The sequence below is a fragment of the Gobio gobio genome (assembly GCF_949357685.1).
Source record: "Gobio gobio genome assembly, chromosome: 17".
NCBI lineage: Eukaryota > Metazoa > Chordata > Actinopteri > Cypriniformes > Gobionidae > Gobio > Gobio gobio.
In genome coordinates, this window is record NC_137110.1 from 45239268 (window position 1) to 45264195 (window position 24928).

The 24928-nt window shown below is 37.9% G+C and overlaps 1 protein-coding gene across 1 annotated transcript; it reads right to left on the bottom strand.

The window, feature by feature from the left end:
• Nucleotides 1–420: 420 nt before the first annotated feature.
• On the bottom strand, nucleotides 421–22928 carry artn (artemin). Its single transcript, XM_079840019.1, has 4 exons — nucleotides 22824–22928; nucleotides 9287–9357; nucleotides 8508–8685; nucleotides 421–889 (listed from the first exon to the last, which is right to left on the bottom strand). Exons 1-4 carry the CDS (start codon nucleotides 22852–22854, stop codon nucleotides 465–467), a joined length of 705 nt encoding a protein of 234 aa, XP_079696145.1. The 5' UTR covers nucleotides 22855–22928; the 3' UTR covers nucleotides 421–464.
• Between the last annotated feature and the right edge of the window lie 2000 nt (nucleotides 22929–24928).

The window sequence follows — 24928 nt, forward strand, 5'->3', positions numbered from 1 at the left end:
TCTTGCAGTGTGCTCTTGGCTTAAGGAAAGTGTGTATAATAAACACACATGCTAAGCTGATAGGTGAATTAAAGCACCTTCTGTTCTGTTAAAAATGAACCTTCATGGTATTCATGTCATTCTTAAAACATACGGAATACTCCATCTCATGACGCCTAGAGGCAGATAATGTGAAATGTAGGCCTTCAAGTTACTTTTCACGAACTTTCCATGTAGAACAGGCGCAGATACTGTATCTGAGGACTCGCTTTTAGCTCTCCGAGGTCCGCTTTACTCTGACCGTTACCCTGCAGGACGTCCTTTATTCCTGGGGTTCCTGTGCTCACGGTGGCAGATCCACTGCACCGCTGAAGCTCTCAGGAGCGCTGTACGATGCATCACCGATTCCTTGCACTGGAATTCCCTCTCTTTCTTCACCGGAGCTTTGGATTGACTTTACCGGCTGTGTGTTTCCTCGGCTTCTCTCATCCCACACAGCTGCAGTTGGCTGCTGAAAGCCATTTGATGGTTTGCCAGCTTGTCTGGGCGTCCATGAAAGAGACGGTCTCGAAGCGCGTCGGTCTGCAGCAGGGGTGGGTGCTCACTTTACGGCTTGGAACGCTGCCGTTATCTGTTAGCACTTTCAGGGCCAGGTCGTAGTTCTTCCGGGCGCTCATGCACGTCCCCACACAGTACTTAAACAGCACGATCTCGTCCGAGTCGTAACCGAGGCCGAGATCACGCACCTTCATCTCCTTCTTCTCCAAACGACAGTCCTGGCTGCTCCGGCCTCGTGCATGGTTGCGGCGTTCCTTGCGGTTCTTAGGAGATTTCCTCAAACTGGAGGTGTTTGTAGAGGAGCGCTGCCACCGGATTCGATGACCCTCACCTTCTTCGGCCAGCGACGGGTCTAAGGAGACAGAAAGCATAGCTGATAGTAGAACTGACCACAGAATGTGTGAACAAACATGAATGAATCTTTCATCATTACTTATTTTGTTACAAACTTGTATTTCTTTCTTCTGGGTGACACAAATTGACCATTTCTGAAGAATATTTTGGCCGCTCTTTTCTATATAATGTAGGTAAATTGGGTCAATTCCATGGGCGTCGGAACCATTGCATAAGACCCACCCACTTTTTACGATCAAGGATATTGGACCCACTCACTTTTATCGTGTCTAACATTCAGCACATGTCTGTTTACCTACCCCTAATCGATAAACACTTATTATTAAACACGTTAGATGCTTTATTTCCACTTTTCTAATATTTTCTTAATTTTTATTGAAAATAAATGCCTTTATGATCTGATAATTGATGGGAAAAGGGAGAAGATTGAGATTGGCGAAAGTCGGACTCGAACCGCGGGTCGATTTGTGTCAAAACTAGATGCCGTGCGTCTTACCCCTACACTACCATCACTCTCAATGATATGGCGATTTCCGTAATTTTGTCTTTGCAAACTATACGTTTAGCAAGCAAAGCGGTATATTTGTACTTAATGTAATTAGCATCTACTCCAGTAAAATATTTCTGAGGACCCACCCACATTTGTTTTGCTTCAGACGCCCATGGTCTATTCCGTTCCAAAATGACAAAAAAAGCACCATTAAAAATAAAATAAATTACGCAAGATTTAGTTCTGGCCCTTGAATCTGATTGGTCGAGCAGCATGAGTTCAACATCACTTGGAATTTTGACGTCACGTCTAATTTAAAGGTTTACTGAACTATCAAATGTAGAAAAAGTTGGCATTACATCAAGAATTAAATAAAATACAAGTTCACTCAAAAATGGTCAACTCAATTCTTTGAGTTTTCTCAACTTAAACACAGCGCAATAGGTGGCGACAAGTGATTTTCAATGAATGACGAATCATTCATTCAATCACATTCAAAAACCGAAAAACTAAAAAAGTGACTGTTTTTATGAATGAGTAATTGAATCATTCATTCAACCAGTTTAATGCAAGTAACATTTCGTGACAAGAAGAAGCCAATGATGTTTAATGTAATTTACATAAAGCCTAATGCTACATATCTAATGGCAACATAATGGATTTGACATACAGTGGGGAGCAATATTTTCAATGCATTTCTGCTCCTGTTCTATTATTACTTGCAAATGCGAAGTTTGCATTGACTACTTACGTATCACACCATTATGATACTTTGATGGTGTTTTTTTGTCATCTTGACAGCACCTGTCCCTCATCATATGGACCACAGTGGACATGATCCTTTTTTTACACACAAAAAATATCACCTTTTGTGTTCCACACAAGATAGAAAGCCATCCAGGTTTGGAATGACACTGGCATGAGTAAATGATTTTCAGGTGAACTATTTTCCCAGAGAATACAGCTTCTGGCACGTGGCTCTGATGCATTAAAATAGTCTCCATTCCTGACAGCACAAGGCACATCCGCCCACTGTAATTTAACACTGGCATTTAAAAAGGTGATAACACTAGTGGCCCTGGTTCACACCTCAACAGCTGATTGTGTAACGGTGCATGTCTCTCCGACGAGATCACCACGGTGTGAAATTCCTCCTGCTGTTGCTGCCACTGCTCTGGACTATTGTTGTACTGTAACTCATGCAACTGCAGCATGCAGCATTGAAAACATCCCACAACATGCCACATCATGTTTACAGAGTTTTGTTTAAAGTCACAAGGTAAGAAGAACCTTAGAATATGATTCAAACTTTCTCCAGGCGAAGATTGCGGTAATTAGCTTCCAAGGGAGCAATTTGCTGTGTCAAAACCTGCAGAGGAGCTTTGGATTATTTGAAGTGGAACACAAAATTGATAAAACAGAGAATGCTGAGATTATTCTATCGCATGCATGAGCTGGGGAAAACATGTCAAATGTACTGGGTGTGAAAACTAAAATACTGTACATCTGTGTGCCTCTTAAAGGTGAAGTGTGTCATTGTTTGCAATACTGAAAAACTTTCTCTAATCCCAAGTAAACCACACAGAAAATGTCTCTAGTACTTGATTTATACTACCAGAAAGGGTTTTCTTAGGTCCTGTTTACACCTGGTATTAAGATGCGTTTTGATCGATCGGATAACAAGTGGATGACGCTAAATACAAGTGTAAACGGGGTCTAAAATGTTTTGAGCTTGTCCACTTTAGACCACTTCCAGAGGTAGTCGAAAACACATTCGACTGCATTGCTTTCGTAGTGTAGACGCTCATGTGGTCAAATACGGTCGAACAGCCACAAAAGACTGCCTACTCTCCACCTACTGACCTAATGCGTAAACATTATGGGAAGCGCGCAAGACAGACTGGATTTCAATTGGCTGGAGACCCTAGTTTGGTTTGAAGATGAAAAACGCACCAAGCACAATGTTCTCTCACCATTCCTGATTCCATGATTTCTGAAGGATCATGTGACACTGAAGACTGGAGTAATAATGCTGAAAATTCAGCTTTGATCACAGGAATAAATTACCTTTTAACATACACTATGTTGCCAAAAGTTTTGTGACGCCTGTCTTTACATGCGCATAAACATTAATGACATCCCATTCTTAATCCGTAGGGTTTAATATGGAGTTGGCTCACCCTTTGCAGCTATAACAGCTCTTCTGGGAAGGCTTTCCACAAGGTTTAGGAGTGTGTTTATGGGAATTTTTTTACCATTCTGCTAGAAGCGCATTTGTGAGGTCAGGCGCTGATTTTGGACGAGAAGGCCTGGCTCACAGTCTCCGCTCTAATTCATCCCAAAGGTGTTCTATCCGGTTGAGGTCAGGACTCTGTGCAGGCCAGTCAAGTTCCTCCACACCAAACTCACTCATCCATGTCTTTATGGACCTTGCTTTGTGCACTGGTGCACAGTCATGTTGGAACAGGAAGGGGCCATCCCAAAACTGTTCTCACAAAGTTGGGAGCATGAAATTGTCCAAAATGTTTTGGTATGCTGAAGTATTAAGAGTTCCTTTCCCTGGAACTAAGGGGCCAAGCCCAATCCCTGAAAAACAACCCCATACCATAATCCCCCATTCACCAAACTTTACACATGGCACAATGCAGTCAGGCAAGTGCCAGACTTTGGGAAACCCAGACTCGTTCATCGGATTGTCAGACAGAGAAGTGTGATTTGTCACTCCAGAGAACACGTCTCCACTGCTCTAGAGTCCAGTGGTGGTGTGCTTTACACCCCTGCATCCGGCGCTTTGCATTGCACTTGGTGATGTAAGGTCTGGTTGCAGCTGCTCGGCCATGTTACCCCAACACTACGCACTGTTCTTGAGCTAACCTGAAGGCCACACGAAGTTTGGAGGTCTGTAGCTATTGACTCTGCAGAAAGTTTGGCGACTTTTGTGCACTGTGCACCCTCATCATGTGCTGACCCCACTCTGTGATTTTATGTGGCCTACCACTTTGTGGCTGAGTTGCTGTTGTTCCCAATTGCTTCCAATTTGTTATAATACCACTAACAGTTGACCGTGGAATATTTAGTAGTGATGAAATTTCCTGAAGGGACTTATTGCACAGGTGGCAACCTATCACGGTACCTCCTGAAGCTCCTGAGAGCGACCCATTCTTTCACAAATGTGTGTAGAAGGGTGTCCCAATACTTTTGGCAATATAGTGTATATTTACATAGAAAACAGATATTTTAAATTGTAAAAACATTTCACAATATTACTGTTTTTACTGTATTCTTGATCAAATAAATGCAGTCTTGGCGAGCAGAAGAGACAATTTGAGCTGTTTTGTGTATTTTAGTGGCCATTCAGCATCCATCTAGAGCAGGGTTTTGGAGAATAGGGTCTAAATCCGTGGCTGCGAAATGGACAACATCACGGTTGACTTCCTGAACAGTGTAAACACTGTGATCCTGTAAGTCTATAAAAACATTGCTCTGTTTGTTTGCCCAACATGTCAACTTGTGGCTCAACCCATGTTGATCATGTTTATCATATTGCACCAAGCAATGTCTTCATGTTAGCATGGACATGTCAGCATCAAACGTCAGAAGATCATTAGAATTTATTAAAGAGAAAACATAGGCCTGTATGTGTAGTGCATGTCCTCACAAGAGACACTCATGGTAAGTTTGCATTCCACTCGTGTTTCCATATTATTATGTGCACAGATAGCTATTTTATATTCACTGAACATAAGGAAATAAACAAAAATACAATAATTTGTAAGGAATTTGCCTTTAAGCAAGGCGTGAGCCGTCATTGTGGCATAACACAGAATCACAGGATTAGAAAAACATTGTCTTACAATTCAAAAAAGTGTACATGTTTACACTTTATTTTGATGGTCCCCTTTTGACATTCTTACTAACTATAAGTAACATGTCAGCTCAGGTTGGGGTTAGGGTTAGTAGAATAAGTTGACATGTACTTAAGTTACTTATAGTCAGTAGAATGTCTGGGGAGCATCAGAATAAAGAGTTAGTAAGCAGACAGTCTACTAATGCTCTAATGAGAGTTAGTTGACATGTAGCAAATTTACTCATAGGTAGTCGAATCTCTAAAGTGGACCATTGAAATAAAGTGTTACCGTGTACATAAACATTTCCAGGTCACATTTCACCCATAAAATCAAAATAAAAGAAGAAATCATATTTTGCACAAAGAAAATGAACCCTCACTCTAAAAAGTAATTCAGGGGACCTGTTACCCCAACTTCAATAAATGCATGGTTGCAAGTTAGAAATTCTAATTTATTGTTTTAATTAAACCTTTTAAAGATGCAAATAGTATTTTGTAGAGTTCTGTTGACATAATAATGTTGATCAAGTTAATATCGTCTGTAGTTTAAACTCAAATTTCTGCTTTAATTGGCTTTTTTTTTTATTACGTTGTAGTAACTTAACGTAATTGTCTTGATAACTTTGGAAATTAGGCAGTGGATTTCTAGTTCCCAGCATTAATGCTGTTATGTTTGATATTTAAAAGAGTTTCTGTAATGTTGAAGTTTTTGGGGTTACCATTGTGCTGAAGACTAGATAAATGAAGACCTTCATGTACCAACATGGACTCCATAAGCAATGACTGCGCTAATGCCATTGACATGTAATATCTAATTTGGTCATAAAATATACATGATAAGTTATGCTAGCACGTGCTATGATAGTTGGTAATTTGAACTGAAATAGATAAGATAAATTGGTTCCAGCCAGGGCTACAACTCTGGTGGATGGAGAGACATAATTTTTTTGAGTAATCAAATCACAAAAAAATCTGTGTTTATGCTACAAATTATTAAGTTCCTCTAACTCAATGTAGCTTGTTGGTTGAACGTAAATTCACTCATCGTTATTATAACAAAAAAAAATGGATACAACCTGTTGTGTACATTTTTTTTTTGTTGAGCCAACACATTATTTTTTACAGTGTATGACCATAAAAATATTACCCATTGTGACATTATTATCACATTTAAGCTTATTTAATCTCCAAATTCTCATTACAGTAATGCCGGAATGAGATTTATTAATTTCCTTCTTGTGTTCAAAACATTAAAATGTTTATTTTTATTAGTTTATAAAACACAATGGAGTTAAATAAACCAGGAGTTTTCAGCAAAAAATAAAAATAATTTGGTCTGAAGTATGACCTGGACATGACCGGTTTCGTGAGATTCACCCATTAAAGCTTTGTGAAGTGTTTGAGATAACAGAAAGTGTAAACCAGACTTCCCAAAGGACTCAAACCTCTGACAGGTTAGACAGAAACTGTAATAGTAACTTAGTAAGAAGCCTGAGAAGTAATGAAACAGAACAAGTCTTCTTAGACTGAACTGGTTTCCCCTTTCATTCCTCTGACCTAATCGAGACGGCTTCCCATACGCCAGAAAAAGCACAAAAGAAATTCAGATCTCAATATGAACAAACATTTCTCATCAAATGCTAAATTATCAGCTGTTTGTTTTATAGCTCTATAGACTTACTGCAGGTCAACTCTTGACTCATTTGTGACTTCTATTTCTCCCAAGGACTTTTAAGAGAAATATCTGAGACAAAGTTGGTAGTAAAATGAGACCTTTATTAAGATTGAGCTATGTTCAGTGCAACATCTACGAGCTTCTGTCTGCTATAGAGAATCAGTTACATTATATAGCTTGCAACACAGCCTCCATACTTCGTGACAACGTATAATTTTGAAATTGCTCACATCTATCACCAAGTGTTTGTTGATGGCTTAATTTTTACTGTGGGTAGGGACGTAAAGTCTCCAATTGTAATAACAGGCTTTGCAACAACGTCAAAGTTGGATGAGGCTTGTAAATTGAAGTAGTTAAAATGGGGAGGATGTCACAAGAGTTATATCCGTTAATTACACATGATTTTGTTTTGTATGTTAAATTCAGTCCCTTAAAATTGTCCTAAATTTGGATCATATTTGTGAATTCTGTCCTTTGGTTTAAAAGACAATGTTAAGTAATATTATTGATTTAACTGCACTCACACTATCGCAAAAGAACAAAATTTGAACTGAGTTGAGTGGAATAATGACACTAACTTTGCAACATCAATGCTGTTGAACTGAACTCAATCAACATTGAACTAACCTGAACTGAATCATGATATCATGCTGCTTTACAGCTGAAATTAAGGTGTTCCCCAGGTAAGTGACGCACACGCACCCAGCCATCCACGTGATGTAAAAGAAAACGTGATTCATCAGGCCACCTTTTTCCATTGCTCCGTGGTCCAGTTCTGATGCTCAAGTGCCCACTGTTGACGCTTTCGGCGGTGGACAGGGGTCAGCATGGGCACCCTGACTGGTCTGCGGCTATGCAGCTCCTTACGCAACAAACTGTGATGCACTGTGTATTCTGACACCTTTCTATCAAAACCAGCATTAACTTCCTGAGCAATTGAAGCTCGTCTGTTTGACCGGACCACACGGGCCAGCCTTCGCTCCCCACGATGCATTAATGAGCCTCAGCCGCCCATGACCCTGTCTCTGGTTCACCACTGTTCCTTCCTTCGACCACTTTTGATAGATACTGACCACTGCAGACCGGGAACACCACACAGGAGCTGCAGTTTTGGAGATTCTCTGACCCAGTCGTCTAGCCATCGCAATTTGGCCCTTGTCAAACTCGCTCAAATCCTTACGCTTGCCCATTTTTCCTGTTTCTAACACATCAACTTTGAGGACAAAATGTTCACTTGTTAATATATCCCACCCACTAACAGGTGCCGTGATGAAGAGATAATCAGTGTCATTCACTTCACCTGGTCATAATGTTATGACTGATCGATGTATATTAACACATATATAAACACAAACTATGTTAGATGCGAATAATCGTGATTAATCGATTTGACATAATAATGTCTGTATATTATTGTTATTATATGAACTTTTCCAGGGCAATAACAATAATAATAGAAATGTTAAGCAGCTTTGGACTTTTGTAGCCAATACATGATTTAATAACAAAAGAAAACGCTTTGAGAGTTCATTCACTCATTCACTTAAGTGAAAATAATGACAACTAGCCCTGGGTTTCCCATACACTGTCAATAGTGTACTGACCATGCAGTCCTGCCCATGGTGCTCTGCTCTGCCTCTCATCTAGGTCTTTCTGCGATCCTGGACGTTCTGGATGGTTTGAAGAGGTTCTCAGCTTGCTAGGACGGGGTTCTTCTGTCTCCTTCTGCAGGAAATGTCCATCAACCAGACTCAGAAAGCAAACAAACACCAGCAGCATCACCTACAGGGAGAACAAATGATGTCAGCATAAAAACTGGTACAGTGCATATGAACTGAAAGAAAGCCAATAACACATACAAAAACAAGAAATAATCACTAGCAGGTAATATAATGACATGAATCCCCAGGCTTAATCTCCCCGGGCTGTCGTAACCTGCCCATTACTCCTCTGTGTTATATAAACCCTGAGTAAACTGATCCGTGATGTCCGAACGGCCCATTCACATGGATACACCCCCCCTCCTCCCCAAACCTGAACTACAGCAGACCTCCACCCTGCCGCAAATGATCTTACACAGCCAACACTTCAGCCTCTTTAATTACTTAAGTAACACCCAACACCGCCGTAGCTCCCGACGAGTAAATATTTCAGGATGACTTTAATGAATGAGTGTCTGTGGAGTGTCTGGCTGAAAAGATCCGATGAGCCGGAGTGAAAATCGACCGCGCTTGACACACAAACAAGTCCAAACCGACACGCTTCTGACACGCTTTGTAATGTAGTACAGGAAAGCCAAGATCAAACAGGGATTGAGATGTTATGTCAGACAGCGTGTGGTTATTTATTAGGCGATATCCCAAATGATATGAGGAATGCTCACCTTCCAGTTTCTCAGGTGACATCGGGCAGGTGCGGCCATGCAATTCTCCGGACTTCTCCACCCTTTGCCATCTAGAAAAGAAAAGATATTTAATTTGATATGCATGCAAATACAGTGGCACTAAAGAAGTCGTCTGCATTTCTGAATATGATTTCATTGGAGGAAGGATCACTGTAAACACATAAAAAAGAGCTGTGTACGAGCTATCCAAATTTTCATCTTTTGCATTTTACAGGGAAAAAAACAGCAATATATTTGATAGACATGATGGTGATCAGTGCTGGGTGTAACTAAGTAATTAGTTACTGTAATTTAATTACTTTTCCCTTGAAATAGTAAAGTAAGGGATTACTCTTATTTTTTCTGTAATTTAATGAGTTATTTCTGATGTAATTGAACTAAATACTGTGTATAGACTGTAGAATATTTATATAATACAATAGTGGGATAAACATCACAATTCAAACATCAAAGTCTAACTTTAAAATGCATGTTTTTATGTATCCTCACATTTGTAATACTTTGGTCAGTTAATAAAAATGATTTATTTGATTAAAATGATATGATTTCTTTAGTTTTATATTATTTATTTGAATGAATTAAAAGAGCCGTTTCATGTCTATCCCTAGTCGAGGTTGATATAGGATTTAGAAAGTAATTAGTATTAAGTAATTAAATACTTTTTGGAGAGAGTAATTTGGATAGTAATGTAAATACACTATTGAAGATGTAACTAGTAACTTACCCAACACTGATGGTGATGAATGAATGATGAGAATTAAAATTTTGGGGTGAACAATTGCTTTAATATGCCACAAAATGTAAGTAATTTAGCCATTTTCTAACTTGTTAAATTTCCTCTGCTAAAGGCATAGATACACTTATATATATGCACAAATAATATTCAATTCACATTTATTTATATAGCGCTTTTGACAATACATATAATTTCAAAGCAGCTTTACAGGAAATGCATGTGTCTACATTACAATTTAGAGTGATCTGCTATATTATCAATCAGATTATATTTTAAATAGATGTATATGCTCATTTGTGCTATGGACATTTATCAAATAAAGTAGTTTAATGTGGAGACTTTACTTTTCTAATCCCCTTTTAAACCTTTTAAAAATATGATGATCCCTTTGCAAATGACAGCCTTCCTATAATCTAAAGATTATATATTTTAATACATATTTTTGGTTACACTTTATTTTAAGGTGACGTAGTTACATTGTACTTACTAGTTACGATTACGGGTTTGGTTTAGGGTTAGTTACTTGCAGTTATGCATAATTTACTGTTATTACTATAGTAAGTACATGTAGAAATGCGTAACATGTCACCTTAAAATAAAGTGTTACCAATATATTCACATTTATACCTTTTAAAAACATAGTGTGTACAACAAAGGAAACATAATAACTCAATTAAATAATTAAATACATTTATTTAGTCGTTTTACTAAAGTAAGAAAACAACTTAAATATTATATGGAAATTCTAAATAATTATTAATATGCTTGTCACAATAAACCTTGGTCCAAAGCAACCATTGTTCTTCATTTTTTACACTTTCTTTTGCCTGAAATGTTCCGCAGACGCTCCTGCACCCCCTTGGGATTCCTGAAAACTCCTTAACTAAGTGATAAGAAGATTTTCACACAGAACCACACAGAACACCTTAGCAATGGTCTAGCTGCAACTACCCAGTACACGTGGCAATGCCGTGGAAACCACAGAATGTGTGGCACTATGTCTATTGTAATAAATAATGCATTTAACCTAAATTCACATTATGTCATCATTAATCACATCGCTTAGAGGGTTTCCTTGACAACATGTATAAACATGCAGACAGCGAATTGCTCTCTCGTGCTGCACGGAAACTGCAAACATTTAAAAGTGGCTGCTATAAAACTAAACGATTAAACAACAGGATGTGATGAAAGTAGCAAAACAATTCAGAGCTGACCTAGAGAGATGTTTTTATCTGCAACCTTAAATATCTGTTTTTCAGCACTCAGTAACCCGCCATCGCCGAAGGCTTCAAGCTGTTGTGTGCACTGACTCAGTCTGCAGAGTTTAGCAGGTTCAATGAGTGACATTAAAGCACTCGCCGCAGCTGACACTCGGTTACTGATCACACTCTTTAATTATAAACTACAAGCATTTACAACAATTAAGATGAAGTTTGGGTTAGGGTTAGGCTAGAAGAATATTAAGATATCTTGAATACTTTTAGAGTTACAGGCATGCCAACTTTAGAAAAAGAGTATTTATGGCACTCAGACAGGAATGTTATATGATAGAAAAACACAAGATACATTTCTAGTTTCATCATTATTTGTTTTTCTGATATTCCTCTTTAAAAGTAAAAAGTATCAGCTGTATGCAAAGTGACCCACACTGTTTTGTGACCACTGACAAATGTGTACAATTGACCAATGGAGCCACATTAAGATCTCCATTTCTCTGGGATTTCCTCATATGGGGCCTTTAAAATGAAGATACCAAAATAAAAGTGTATTAAGAACCAAAATCTAAAAGGATTTTAAGATATCTTTAATACTTCTTGAGTTACAGGCATGCGAACTTGAGGCCAAACAACACAAGAAGTGCTTTTTTCTGTTTTTGACCGATCACAATTGGCATATAATGCAACAAAGATAGCTAAAGTCATTAGATTTTACTAATAGACCTATCAATCTCTGTAAAAATGAAACAATGATGCTGCCATCGTTCTAAAGTCATTTTTACAGCCCTCTAATTTGGCTCCAAATCTCAGGTGAAAATGGTCATTTTGACCCTCCTCTACAAAATAGTGGATTACTCAGTATTTACACATCATATACAAATTTCAGCCGGAGTCCTCTGGTTGAGTTGACACGTAATGACCCTATTGTGTCACATTGAGTTTGTGAAGCGTTACTAAAACATGTCCATGGTTAATGTGATTCTCTACACCTTCTGAGGACTGACTTCGTACATCCACTAAAATGCATAAAAACACACCAGCTGAACCTATGGAATGTCCTCACATTTCACAAAAACAATCATGTGTGTGTGTATGTGTGTGTGTGTGTGTGTGTGTGTGTGTGTGTGTGTGCATCTATGTATGTATGTATGTATGTATGTATGTACAGTATCTATCTATCTATCTATCTATCTATCTATCTATCTATCTATCTATCTATCTATCTATCTATCTATCTATCTATCTATCTATCTATCTATCTATCTATCTATCTATCTATCTTTCTATCTATCTATCTATCTATCTATCTATCTATCTATCTATCTATCTATCTATCTATCTATCTATCTATCTATCTATCTATCTATCTATCTATCTATCTATCTATCTATCTATCTATCTATCTATCTATCTATCTATCTATCTATCTATCTATCATGACCCGAGGAGAGAAAAACAAGGTCCACAACTAAACATTTGTGACAAAGCCGCAAATCACAAACACGCCCACCCGATCAAAAGAAGTAAATAAGTGTGAGATGATTCACCGTTGAGCAACTTCCTTTAACTTCAAATTAAAAAAGAGCAGCGGACGGTTGTCAAAACATGCAGTAAGCCAATGAGGGGTTTGATGTGGCAAAATGGTGATGGCACACCATTTTTTTTTTTTTTTTAAACAAATATTCTGTGAAAATCAAATGATAAAAAACCTGAGTCAACATCCTGCTGGCATTCATCAGAGAGAACATGTATAAAGACAGACAGTGAAACTGATATGATCGTGTCTGGTTTCAAACAGTCACATTGAGATGCTAATGCTGAGCTGCACGTGCCAACCAATCAGACTTCACTCATCAGACTGACTTGACTCCATTTAAAAGTTCCTACTCAGAACTAGGAATTCCCCACTTCCGAGGACAAATGGAACGCACCATAAATTAGCCACTTAACATATTACATGACATTAAAGTAAAGGAACAAGTGTAACATGTACATGGAACAAATACACTGCTTTTTTTCTTTGTAAAGAAATTAATACTTTTTTTCAGCAAGTATACATTAAATTGATCAAAAGGTGACAGTAAAGACATTTATAATGTCACAAAAGATGCAAAAGATTTCAAATAAATGCTGTTCTTTTGAACATTCTATTAATCAAATCACGACTGTTTTACATTGATAATAATCAGAAATGTTTCTTGAGCAGCAAATCATCATATTAGAAAGATTTCTGAAGGATCATGTGACACTGTGGAGTAATGATACTGAAAATTCAGCTTTGATCACAGGAATAAATTACATTTTACAATATAAAGTAAGGAATTTCTCTTATTTTTTCTCTAATTTAATTACAGTTATTTCTGATGTAATTTAACTAAATACTGTGTATAGACTGTAGAACATTTATTTATCATACAATAGTGGGATTAACATCACAATTCAAACATCAAAGTCTAACTTTAAAATGCATGTTTTTATGTATCCTCACATTTGTAATACTTTGGTCAGTTAATACAAATTATTTATTTGATTAAAATTATATAATTTTTTTAGTTTTATATTATTTATTTGAATTAATTAAAAGAGCCGTTTCATGTCTATCCCTAGTCGAGGTTGATATAGGATTTAGAAGGTAATTACTAATAAGTAATTAAATACTTTTTGGAGAGAGTAATTTGGATAGTAATGTAATTAATTACACTATTGAAAATAATTAGTAACTAGTAACTAATTACTTTTTTGGAGTAACTTACCCAATACTGTATTTCACAAAATTTTTGTAATTTCCACAATATTACTGTTACAATTTTTACTCCTTCTATTTAAACTTGTTGAGAGGCCGTGTTATTTAAAAAAAAATAAAAAAAATCTAAATAAGTGATTTTTGCCTTAAAGTAAACATTTAAAAAATGCTAAAGAAAAAATCCCACACATTTACTGTGGCTTGGAGGAGAGGCATATAGAGACCAGAATATCACAGAGACTTGAGGATAAACTCTTTTCATTTGCACCAACCACCTAGCAACTGCCCAGAACACCCTAACAACCACCCCAGAATCTACTGCATAGCAATGGCCTTGCATCATGGCAGGGAGATTTTTTACAGTCAACTGTCTTCAGAAGTACCTACTATTGTGAATAAGACAGACAGAGAGATGATCAGACATGTATACATTTTATCCAAGCCCGTCTGTGGACTAAGAGAGATGAGCTGCTCTGGGAGGACAATTTTGACAGAATTTAAACACGTTTCAGTTTCTGTAAATGAAGAGGCGTCTGTTTGGATTCTCTACTGAGAAACTTCTGTGTGAGCGTGACAGTGGAGAACCAGATGTCCAGTTATGAGCTTTCCTCAAACACACACACACAATCTAGTTCTCATCTCCTTGTTTCTCTGTGGTGTATACAGATACACACATCTGTCCGCTCCATTAAGATAAATGAACCTGCTCGCTGACATGATGAATCAATAACATTTTGCAAATAATACAATCCAGCATGTGTGTGTGTGTGTGTGAAACAAATCAGATACACTTTTCAGCAGTGTGTGTTCATTCTCTGTGGGGTCTAAGCTGTCATTTGGAGAAATGCGAGCCAAAGGAGAAAACTGGGGTGGGTAACGTGTGTTATTGGGAATAACGAAGACTGATATTGAGAGCTCAAGTGAAGTGACAGAACAGACAGAGAAGGGGAGAAAGAGATGTATTCTGACAAGTGTTTGTATTTGTTTACCCAGATGACATTACAGAACATTCCACATGTCTGAGTTTGCTGAGTGAACCCAATGTATTTTCACTCCTTTAGTCTCAAACTATCCTGCACACAAGCACAAAACGTGGCACTGTTCAATGCTACTCAAAAAATACAACATATTGGTTCAAAGCCTTACCCAGAGGAACATTTAATTTGCAATAAAATGTTGCTCCTTCATAGTAGACGTGAAGACACCATTAAATCAAAATCGACAAATCTTGTTTTTTTATGCATTATTGAAGTATTTATTATAAATGTGTTATCAGTGCACGTCATTATTGTTTTAAATTTACGTGCCACGTAATCTTGAATCAGAATAACTTCCCCTCCAGCCTGACAAGCCAGACCCTCATAAAGATGTTGGGTCTGGGAACACACCATTGGCAGGGCTCAATCCGAGGGGCGGGATAAACGGTTGTCTTTCAAACTCCCTCTGCAAGCAATTTGCGCTACAACCAACCAGAGCAACGAAGAAGGTGAAGTGGAGCTAGTTGATAGATTAAACTTTCGCCCGTATCCGGTCGGCAAAACTCTGAATACATCTTCCTTTCTTACGAATGACTTCAGTGCCGTTCTTTGTTCTTAACTAAGTCTTCCAGAGTCACATCCAAAGCCGATTCGAAAGACCGCTGTTCGCCAGCTTCTTTGTTAACGAGTAGCACGCGGAACCGCCGCAACTCTGCCGTTGAAGGAATTGAAAATAATCAAAGATATTTGATATTTGAAATCCAACAAAGAAATTTGCTTTACTGTTGTCAACCCCCATTTCCTTATCAGAAGGGCCATCTGGAAGACAATAGAGAGGCCTGTAGGCCACATGGGGGTCACACCTTTACAGTGGGGGAAGTTTGGTCTGATTGGTCATTTTAAATGAATACATTTGGTTTCAGTCACATGGTCAAGGAATAGATAAAAGAAGATTAGAACTGTTGCTCTTTCTCTCTTTTTCTCTGGCTCTTGAGGTCATTGGGGCTTCTCTTCTTTGCTCTCTTCTTCTCTCTCTCCCCCACTCTCTCTCTTTTTATATCCCTCAGGTAACCTTTTATTCATGCTGTGTACGATTAATGGTATAAGTTTATCATCTCATACATCCTTTTTGAAACTATTTTAAGTGTAACCATAACCAGATTTTGTCATTAAATCCTTCCTATTACCAATACTGTGCTAACTAGTTTTGATTTGGAATTTACTTTGAATTGCTCCCTATTGCAATAAAATATATTCACATATATAGCAACGCTCTCCCACATATTTTGCTATTAAAACTGCACTTATCTTATATCGTTGGTATAAGTTGCAGTGGGTGGAAATAGACGAGAAATGTACAGTTTTCTTCCATCTTTCTGATAACGTTTCTTTAGTCTTCTGGCAACCCTGCAGATTGAACCATCTGCAGGAGTCCACTCTTACACCGTCATTATGCTAAGCCCGCCCACCGACTCTATACACGATGTGATTGGCCTGACCAGAGTTTGGTTTTTCCAGCTCGCACGCCAATGGAGAGTTGCTAGACTATCCTGGCTGCAAATTAGATAAGCCGCTGCTAGGGTGCGTCTAGATTTCTAGGCTACTTCCCCTCCCTCACATGAGATCCACCAGTAACAAACTACAACCATCCAATCAATTCCCCATGGACAAAATGTCCCATCCTACTGGTATATGTGACTCAGGTATATGTCAGGTATATGTCACAATAGGGAAGAAAATCACTCTGCAGCACTCGCCTGGTCACCCACTGAAGCTAAGCAGGGTTAAACCTGGATGAGAGACCTTCCCATCCTAACAGCCCAGTATAGTGATGGGGACTTGTCTGGCTATCATCAGACCAAGCTCAATTTAAGATTGAACATTGGTCTGGTAGAGGTGGGCAGATCGATACTAATATCGATAATATCGATACCAACGTTGGTATCGGTATTGATTGATACCAACGTGAAAATATCGATACTTAAGTTTCAGTTTCTCTCGTTTTGCGACCTGGCCGTGTTTGTCAAAATGCTGCTGCTGTCACAGAGCAGAGCAAGCTCTCAAGAGTGCTGCTCGTGCTCGACACTGCTCTCCTCCCCGTCTCCTGTGTTGTACCGTCACGTGACTCACCACTAGCGCTACCACCAGCAGTCAGGAGCGCGCGCCGCACAGCCGCGCATTTCTAACAGCAGTCAGTCAGAGGCGGAGAATGGCAGCAGAGAGAAAGAGGAGCGTTGTATGTAAAACTTTGTGACTTTGTTTATTTAAGAAAAAAATCCTGAAAAGAAGTGCACTAAAGAGGAGAAACATTTTTTGTTAACATGCTACTTGAAAAGAGAATTTGTTTTTACATTTTTTATATTTGTGAAGTAATCATTTTGTAACTTTGTTTATTTAAATAAAACAGAAGTAACCAAAAGTTGTTTCTGAACAAAAGCTTTTGTAGTACTGATTAATAACCCAAAATGCAAATCACAAAAACAAATTAAAAGTCATGAAAATTCATTTAGATTTAGGTTGAATACGCATCCACCTTAATTATTAAAAAGTATCGATATTGGTATCGTATCGGCGATACTGGCCCTGTATTTACTTGGTATCGGATCGATACCAAATCTAGCGGTATCGCACACCTCTATGTTCTGGGGAGTCCGCTAGGTATTTTCTACTGCACAAGAGGTGTGATAAACAAGCATAATTAACTGTACGCAATTGGATAGTCCTTCAACCAATCAGACCACAAGAGGCAGGATCAACAGGCATCGACCCATCGCTTCTCTATCCGTCATCGTGTTAAACCCGCCAATAGCGCACAAGGTGGATAAGCCGATTTGTGATTGGTTCCCGCAAAAGTGTAACAGAAGCAGGATAGAAATATGTACAGGTTTCCAGCCTGAGCTGCAGGGCGAAATCAAATCGCCGGCAGATCAGGCTGGGTTTACCTAGTCTAGATGTGGACACTATACTGTCAAAAAGCACCGTCCTTTGGATGAGACGTTAAACTGAGGTCTTGACTCTCTGTGGTCATAAAAAATCCCAGGATGTTCTTTGAAAAAGAGTAGGGGGTCCCAGAATCCTGACCAAAATTTCCCATTGGCCTCTGTCCATCGTCATGGCCTCCTAATAATCCCCATATATACGGACTGGCTTCATCAACAAGCTGGTGTGTGGTGGGTGTTCTGGCGCAGTCGTATCATCCAGGTGGATGCTGCACATTGGTGGTGGTTCAGGAGATTCCCTCCTTCTGTATTTAAAGCGCTTTGAGTGCCGAGAAAAGCACTATATAAATGTGACAAATTAAATAATTATTAATTCATGTCGACTTTAATGAAAGCATCCATTTTTATTTTTCAAGTTAGGAGAAATACATCAATAAAAATAGACAAAAAGAGTCAAAAGACCTATTATGCAAAGATTTTGTACATGGTGTTTACACATAAATGTGTGTACAAAACCACCCTTTAATGGTAAAAATCCACCACTCCTTTTTTTTTTAGATAACCAAAAATCATAAGCAGTGTCTCAGAATAAGTTGTTTTCAGTTTCTTTGCAATGTGATGTCACATTGAACAGGCCCCGCCCACGACTGCTGACTGACTCCGCCCTATTAGCATAGACCCCGCCCTGAGGGAGCTGTACACAGACCGCCATGTTTTTGTCCTTGGCAGAGCATTTAACAGCAGCATTCAGGTAAGAAATGTGTTCTTATTAAAGCTACTAAAGTTATTCAGTCAAGTGAGTGATTTTCAGTTTTTCTTTTGTTGTTTGATTCATATTAACATCACATAGATACACACAGATCTAATATATACATCAGATTTCTTTCTTTGCTGTTTTTGTTCACAGGCATAACTGTGTTTATGTGAACTTTGTGTGTTTTTGACATAACCTTGTGTGTATTTGACAGTTCAAGTTTAATATTCACGGGACGCTCCGTCTGACATCCAGCTCTCTGTGCGCGTGCGCCCAGAATACCATATATCAGACGTTTAGACAGATATGGCTGTAAAGCGCATGCAATTAATAAACTTTCATGATGATGAAGAACTGTAATGTCACGTGAGCGTGACGCGATAGAGATGATAATGAAAACCAAACAGGTGTTTGGCAGAGTATCCGAGGCACGAGCTGTACAGGCTCCGCCCTCTTCTGGAAGAGCAGCTCATTTGCATTTAAAGATACATGCACGGAAACAGAATGTTTTTCCTTCCAAAAATGGGCATTTACAACACTGCATTTTGAGCTGAAACTTCAGACACATTCGGGGGACACCTGAGACTTATAGTACATCTTATAAAAAGGGGCATAATAGGTCCCCTTTAAAAAGTATAGAAAATATTTTTAAATATATATTATTTGTAATATTATTTGTAATATTGTGTAAGCAGCTCGGATAATTAATCATAGAAGAATTTGATGACAAATGTTTCAGATCTTTTGACTGGTATTATGTTAAAATCCGAGCATCTGAGCTCCCGTCTGAAAACCTACATATAATGGAGGTATTTTTCTCAGGAAAAGGCAAATCTGTTTTCATTGTTGTCCAAAACAAACAATAATTGCATTAAAGTGGTCTCATTTGGTTTTTTTAGACTCTTTTAGAAAGAAAGAAATGACAGAGAAAGCAAATTCAAAGCAGTTAAGAATCCATTGAATATTAATACAACCAATTCAAGTTCTGAAAAGAAAAAAAAAATCATGAAGATGCTTCAAATAAAATGTGATGCGTTTTTTGTGCAAGAAATAGATGTTTATAAGTCAGAATGCATATTGCGTTCACATTGGTCTCTACAGTACCCCCTCCAAACAGTTCGTGTTTAACTAGTTTTAGGCTCACACAGCTCAGAGTCTGTTGGATATCCCAAACCTGGAAAGCTCTCACTTTACTTTATCTGACTTCTGGGAGGAAGGACACACAAGTCCTCCTGGAAACCAAGTCATGTTTACAAGGAGGAATTAATCACCGAATTGCCAAAGTTTTCCAGGTTAGAAGCATCAAATCTTGATGGGTTCTGTTTGAGGCGATTAGTAGCAGCAGTAAAATGATAATGAGCAAAACTTTTGATGGAGACTATATGGAATTTTGATCACTATAAACATTTTCTGCCACGTTTTCTTCTGCTGTGCAATTAAGTGTTCATTTCTCCATCATGATGGTCTATTACTGCGGTGTATTTTATTTCACATAACCCTAAACAAATGTCCCTAAGTTAGATGGTCTCTTCCTGTCTAAGTGGGCTGTTCTTGTCCAAAACAATCTGTATTGTGTGCGGCAGACTTTATATCAAAAACCTGGCTCACAAAACTAGTATTTAACTTTATGTAAGAATCTGACCCTCTCTCCGTGGGCTCTAGTGTCCCTCTGCCCTGCTCTGACCCTGGATAAGGTGTTTCTCATTATTGCACAACTAGGCGGTTCATTAGTGGAGCCTGTAATAAATTATCCAGCGGTGGACTGCCACACGGTGACTGCGGCCCATAATTCTTACTAACACCACTGCGCTCCTGTGTCCCGTGTGATCGCCTGACACTTATGTTCTGCCCCGTTTCCATGCACTCAGAGTCATGAAACCTACACTTGCTATAGTCGCTTCATCAAAATTAAATGGACACTGAAAACACCAACAGTTTACATGGAAATATCCGTGGTTCTGAACTGGGTCAAAAATAGATGCAACTAAAATGCATCTAAACATATAATTGTATATCACTCTTAGAACAAAAAAATCTGTGAGGTTCTATATAATAATATTTCTATAAAATAATAATATGCATAATATTTTCATGTTTAATTTTTTTTTCAATTTGTCAAGTGATAAAGTATGATTACAAGCTGTTTCATTCATAAAATGTATTTAAAATAAAAAATGAACAACAAATTGAATCCATAAAATTCCCAATGATTCCCAATTCTATATGGAACCTTTTCTTTGAGTGTAGTTACTTATTTTTGAATGTGTCCAATAAAACACTGTATTTAGCACATTATTAATATTGACAGATTTTAAATATATAATATTTAAATATATTTTTTAATAAATTATAATGATTTTTTATTATTATTTTATAATATTAACTATTTTATATTTAAAGCTATTTTATACAAATTCTAAAATAATGAACTATGTTAATTATTATAACATTGGTTCAATTATTATTATTATTTTTTTAATATGTAAAATCTGGTTCCTGGAGCAAAAGCAGTTGAGAAGCACTATATGACCCACTAAGACAGTATTAGAGTAAACTGTCTAGGTGGAAACTCCATTGCTGGTGAGAAAGTCTCCAAAAATAGAGAGTTATGATAAAGATATGATTAAATGGTATTACAGCTTTCAGCAGACAGTAAAACTGAGAAGGGCTGGGTGCTTGCATTAGTGTCTCTTAAAGCAGGTGTGATTCAGGCACTTGAGCGTTAAGTGCCAGCACACCCAATTTATCAACGCAGCACATTAAAGACATTTCATCAGGAATACATGGCAGGTCATAAAATAAAGAGACCCACCTAAGATAATACAGTGGTTCCACAAAACTCCATCAAACTCCGTAAAGCACATCATGATATACTGACTCAGCAAGCATTACTCAATCTTTCACCATGACATAACAAAAAACCTAACAGAAAGGAATTGCCTGAGTCACATAAAACCATGCCAACAGACAAATAATTGAATAATTTTTGATCCGAGGATTACAGGATACCAGGGAGTAGCCTGCAGTCAATTTAGAAGTGTTTGCGATCTGATACTGAAATGCAATATTACCTGCTCAACAAATACACCAACCAATCCATCCAGATGGGTGGAATATAAGTAAGCTACATATGGGACTGGTTCTGTGTAAGAATCTCTGCACATTCCAATCAAAATCTTTTAAAAAGATACTTACAAGGAGGAACGGCTGTGGTTTGGTGTTCATTTGTTCCAGCATAGAACATAATGCGATGAAAAACAATGCACCTGGACCAGAAGTGAGATCAAATTCATATAGATTTTCGAACTGAGAATTTGTAATTACCACTAAGTTCAACTAAGAAGATGATCTCGTAGCAGATCATATAGACTTCATAGCCAGATATAAGACTTGTAAAATCACGAATGGCCATAATAAGACCACAGACTGGAGAAAACTGTCCTGGGATTCTCTTCTAACTGTATCCAGATTTCATCCCTTCCAGACAGGAAAACAGCTCTTTTACTGTCAGTCCCATAATCAATCATCAGCTCAGTCAGCAGAGAAAAAGCTTGTCAAATAAGCAAAGGAATACACTTAATTAAGTTTTCAACATGTTTGTATGAGATTGTGTAGTTAAGCAGCTTTTATTTTGCTTTAATTTTCTGGGATCAACCACCTTTCAACAGATCCAAGAATAACTGATGCATGGCTTTATAAAGGAAATATTAAAGGAAAAAGACAATTTAATTTGACTCCTTTCAAGAAGTTAATAGGTTGTACTTACAGTGAAAAATGAGACAAAAAAATATAATTTCAATCGAATATTCTGTGATGATAAATTATTTCTGAAACTTATGCTTTGGGGCACCAACACTTAAACCAAGAACATTACATACATTAAATGAACATAATTTATATCTGATATGTCAAAAATGACATGCATTTTTTCTAAGGGTCACAATTAGGTAGTAAGAAAGGTTTTGCAACATAAATATATATAATATAAATTACTATTTAAATATAATTTATGTAAATATAATATAAATGTAGTCATTAGGCTATTCTAATGAAATGGCTCACAAACGCGAACTTTATACCAATGCCTAACAAGATTCAAATTAAATAAGAACAGAAAAAAAGAGAGAAAAGAAATAGATAAACCTACCTTTTGTGTCCTGATCGACCTCTCCTGTCATGGACTTGAGTGAAATAAATTAAGAAACTGACAAGTGAAAATAATCCACAGATAACGAAACAATATTCCTTAAAATGTTTCCTCTCGACCTCTCCTTGTAGTGATGATGCATAATTCTGAACATCCACGTTTTTCACATAAAATTGTCCAGAGCGACCAGAAACTAGGGTTGTCTTGACTGTCCCAGATGCGTCTGAAACGCAAGATCAGACGCGTTGGTCCAGGACAGCCCGCGCGCGGTAGTTCCTCAGGAGACGCTCTCTACTCTAAACGCTGGAGCCTGTGCCAAAATCAAGTCCCATAAACACATGAGAGTTTTCAACCCCTGAGGTGTCAAATTCCAGCCCCTATCACATGATACACTACAAGCGAGCGACGCGACGCGACAAACTCCAGCGATCCCATGATAATCCACGGAGGAGCGAGCGCGTCGCGCGCCGCGGTATATAATGAGAGCGTTCTGATTGGTCGATTGGATGCCCACGTCAGAAGTCCATCTCTTGCACTGGAGACCGCTTCGTTGATTAGAATGAGTAGCCTACTAGAGGAGAGAAAGAGGCAAGATCAGGTAACGCGCTCACCTGGTCGAGACACTGCAGTATTGGAGCTCAGCGTTTCTCTTGCCTCAGCCTCCATTATCACATTTTCTAGTTTACTCTATTTCTACGAATTTACCTAACAATATAAATAGACTTTTAGAAGAAAATGTGTGGCTCCCACAAAGTTGGATTCCCAGTACACTCTTAAAAAAAATCAAGGTTCTTTATTAACTTAAGATCCATGAAAACATCAAAAGGTTCTTCATAGTGAACATATTCTTTAGATTTTTAGAACGTTCTTCACAATAAAAGAAAGATTCTTTTTTAGAACGGTTCACTGAAAGGTTCTTTGTGGAACTAAAAATATCTTCTGGAACCTTTATTTTTAAGAGTGTATGTTTATCGAGTTACTGATCTAGGTAAAACAACCAACCCACAATTCTGATATCAAATCCTAGAAAACCCTTTTTTTGTAAGTCTATTGTGTCCTTATATGCTAAAGCATTTTAATACTTAGTTTTAGAGTTTGTTCAAAACACTAACCCCAAATATGTGAAATACTAATAATGATGCTTTAGCTAAACACTAATAAACTTCATTCACAGAGCCCATTTCACTCTATTGTGGCTCAACATGATTTACAAACAAGGGGAAGTTAATTAAAATATATATAATAAAATAAATAAGTAATAGTAATCGGTGCAAGTAATAGTTATAATAGTCTTTAAAGGGGTGATGAATTGAGAAATCAACTTTCCTTTGAGCCTTTGGTATATAAAAGTTCATCGTGATAGAATATCCTGTAAGTTTCAGAGCTGAAAACTTCCTTGTTAGTCAAAGAAAACCTTTTATAGACACCAGGCCCAGAAAACGAGAGCTCTCACAATATTTCAACCATTGACGTAATAGGACGCAGAAGCACCGCCTCAAGCCCGCCCACCGACTCGTGGAGCTAAACGGGTCGCTACGGGTCCGGTTTTTTCACAGCGGAATCGTTGTAAACAAGATACTGAATTTGCAGACATATTGAGATTAAAACACAATGCTGTGCCTTCTATATTGGATCCGACAGAAACGGTGCAACACACACTTATGTGAGTAAAACATGTTTTTTATTTGTGTTAGTATTGCATTGTTACAGATCGTTTGAAATCTATTGATTACATACCTTAGCACGCTGTCACAGGCTGGAAAAGGTGTTATTGGTTCATTCGTGATCAGACTCGGACTTGTAACGGCAGCTCGCAAAGCCCAAAGTCCCGGGGCTATGTGTTTTTCAGACGGGCTACCACCTGACGGCGGGCTATAGTGAAATAACATTCCTTTCTTGCGCGTTCGCGGTTATATTTACGGATGATTGGGCGAAATGATAACATTCCAATCAATCGCACGTGGATGAGAGATAAATCATTGTGTTAGTTTGATAAAGATATTTTTCGAGCACTGTGAACGTTTCTCCAGACGCTTTCAAAACAATTCCTCACGTGTACTGACAGAGGAGCGGAAACTCATTAAATATGCAAATCTTATCCAATC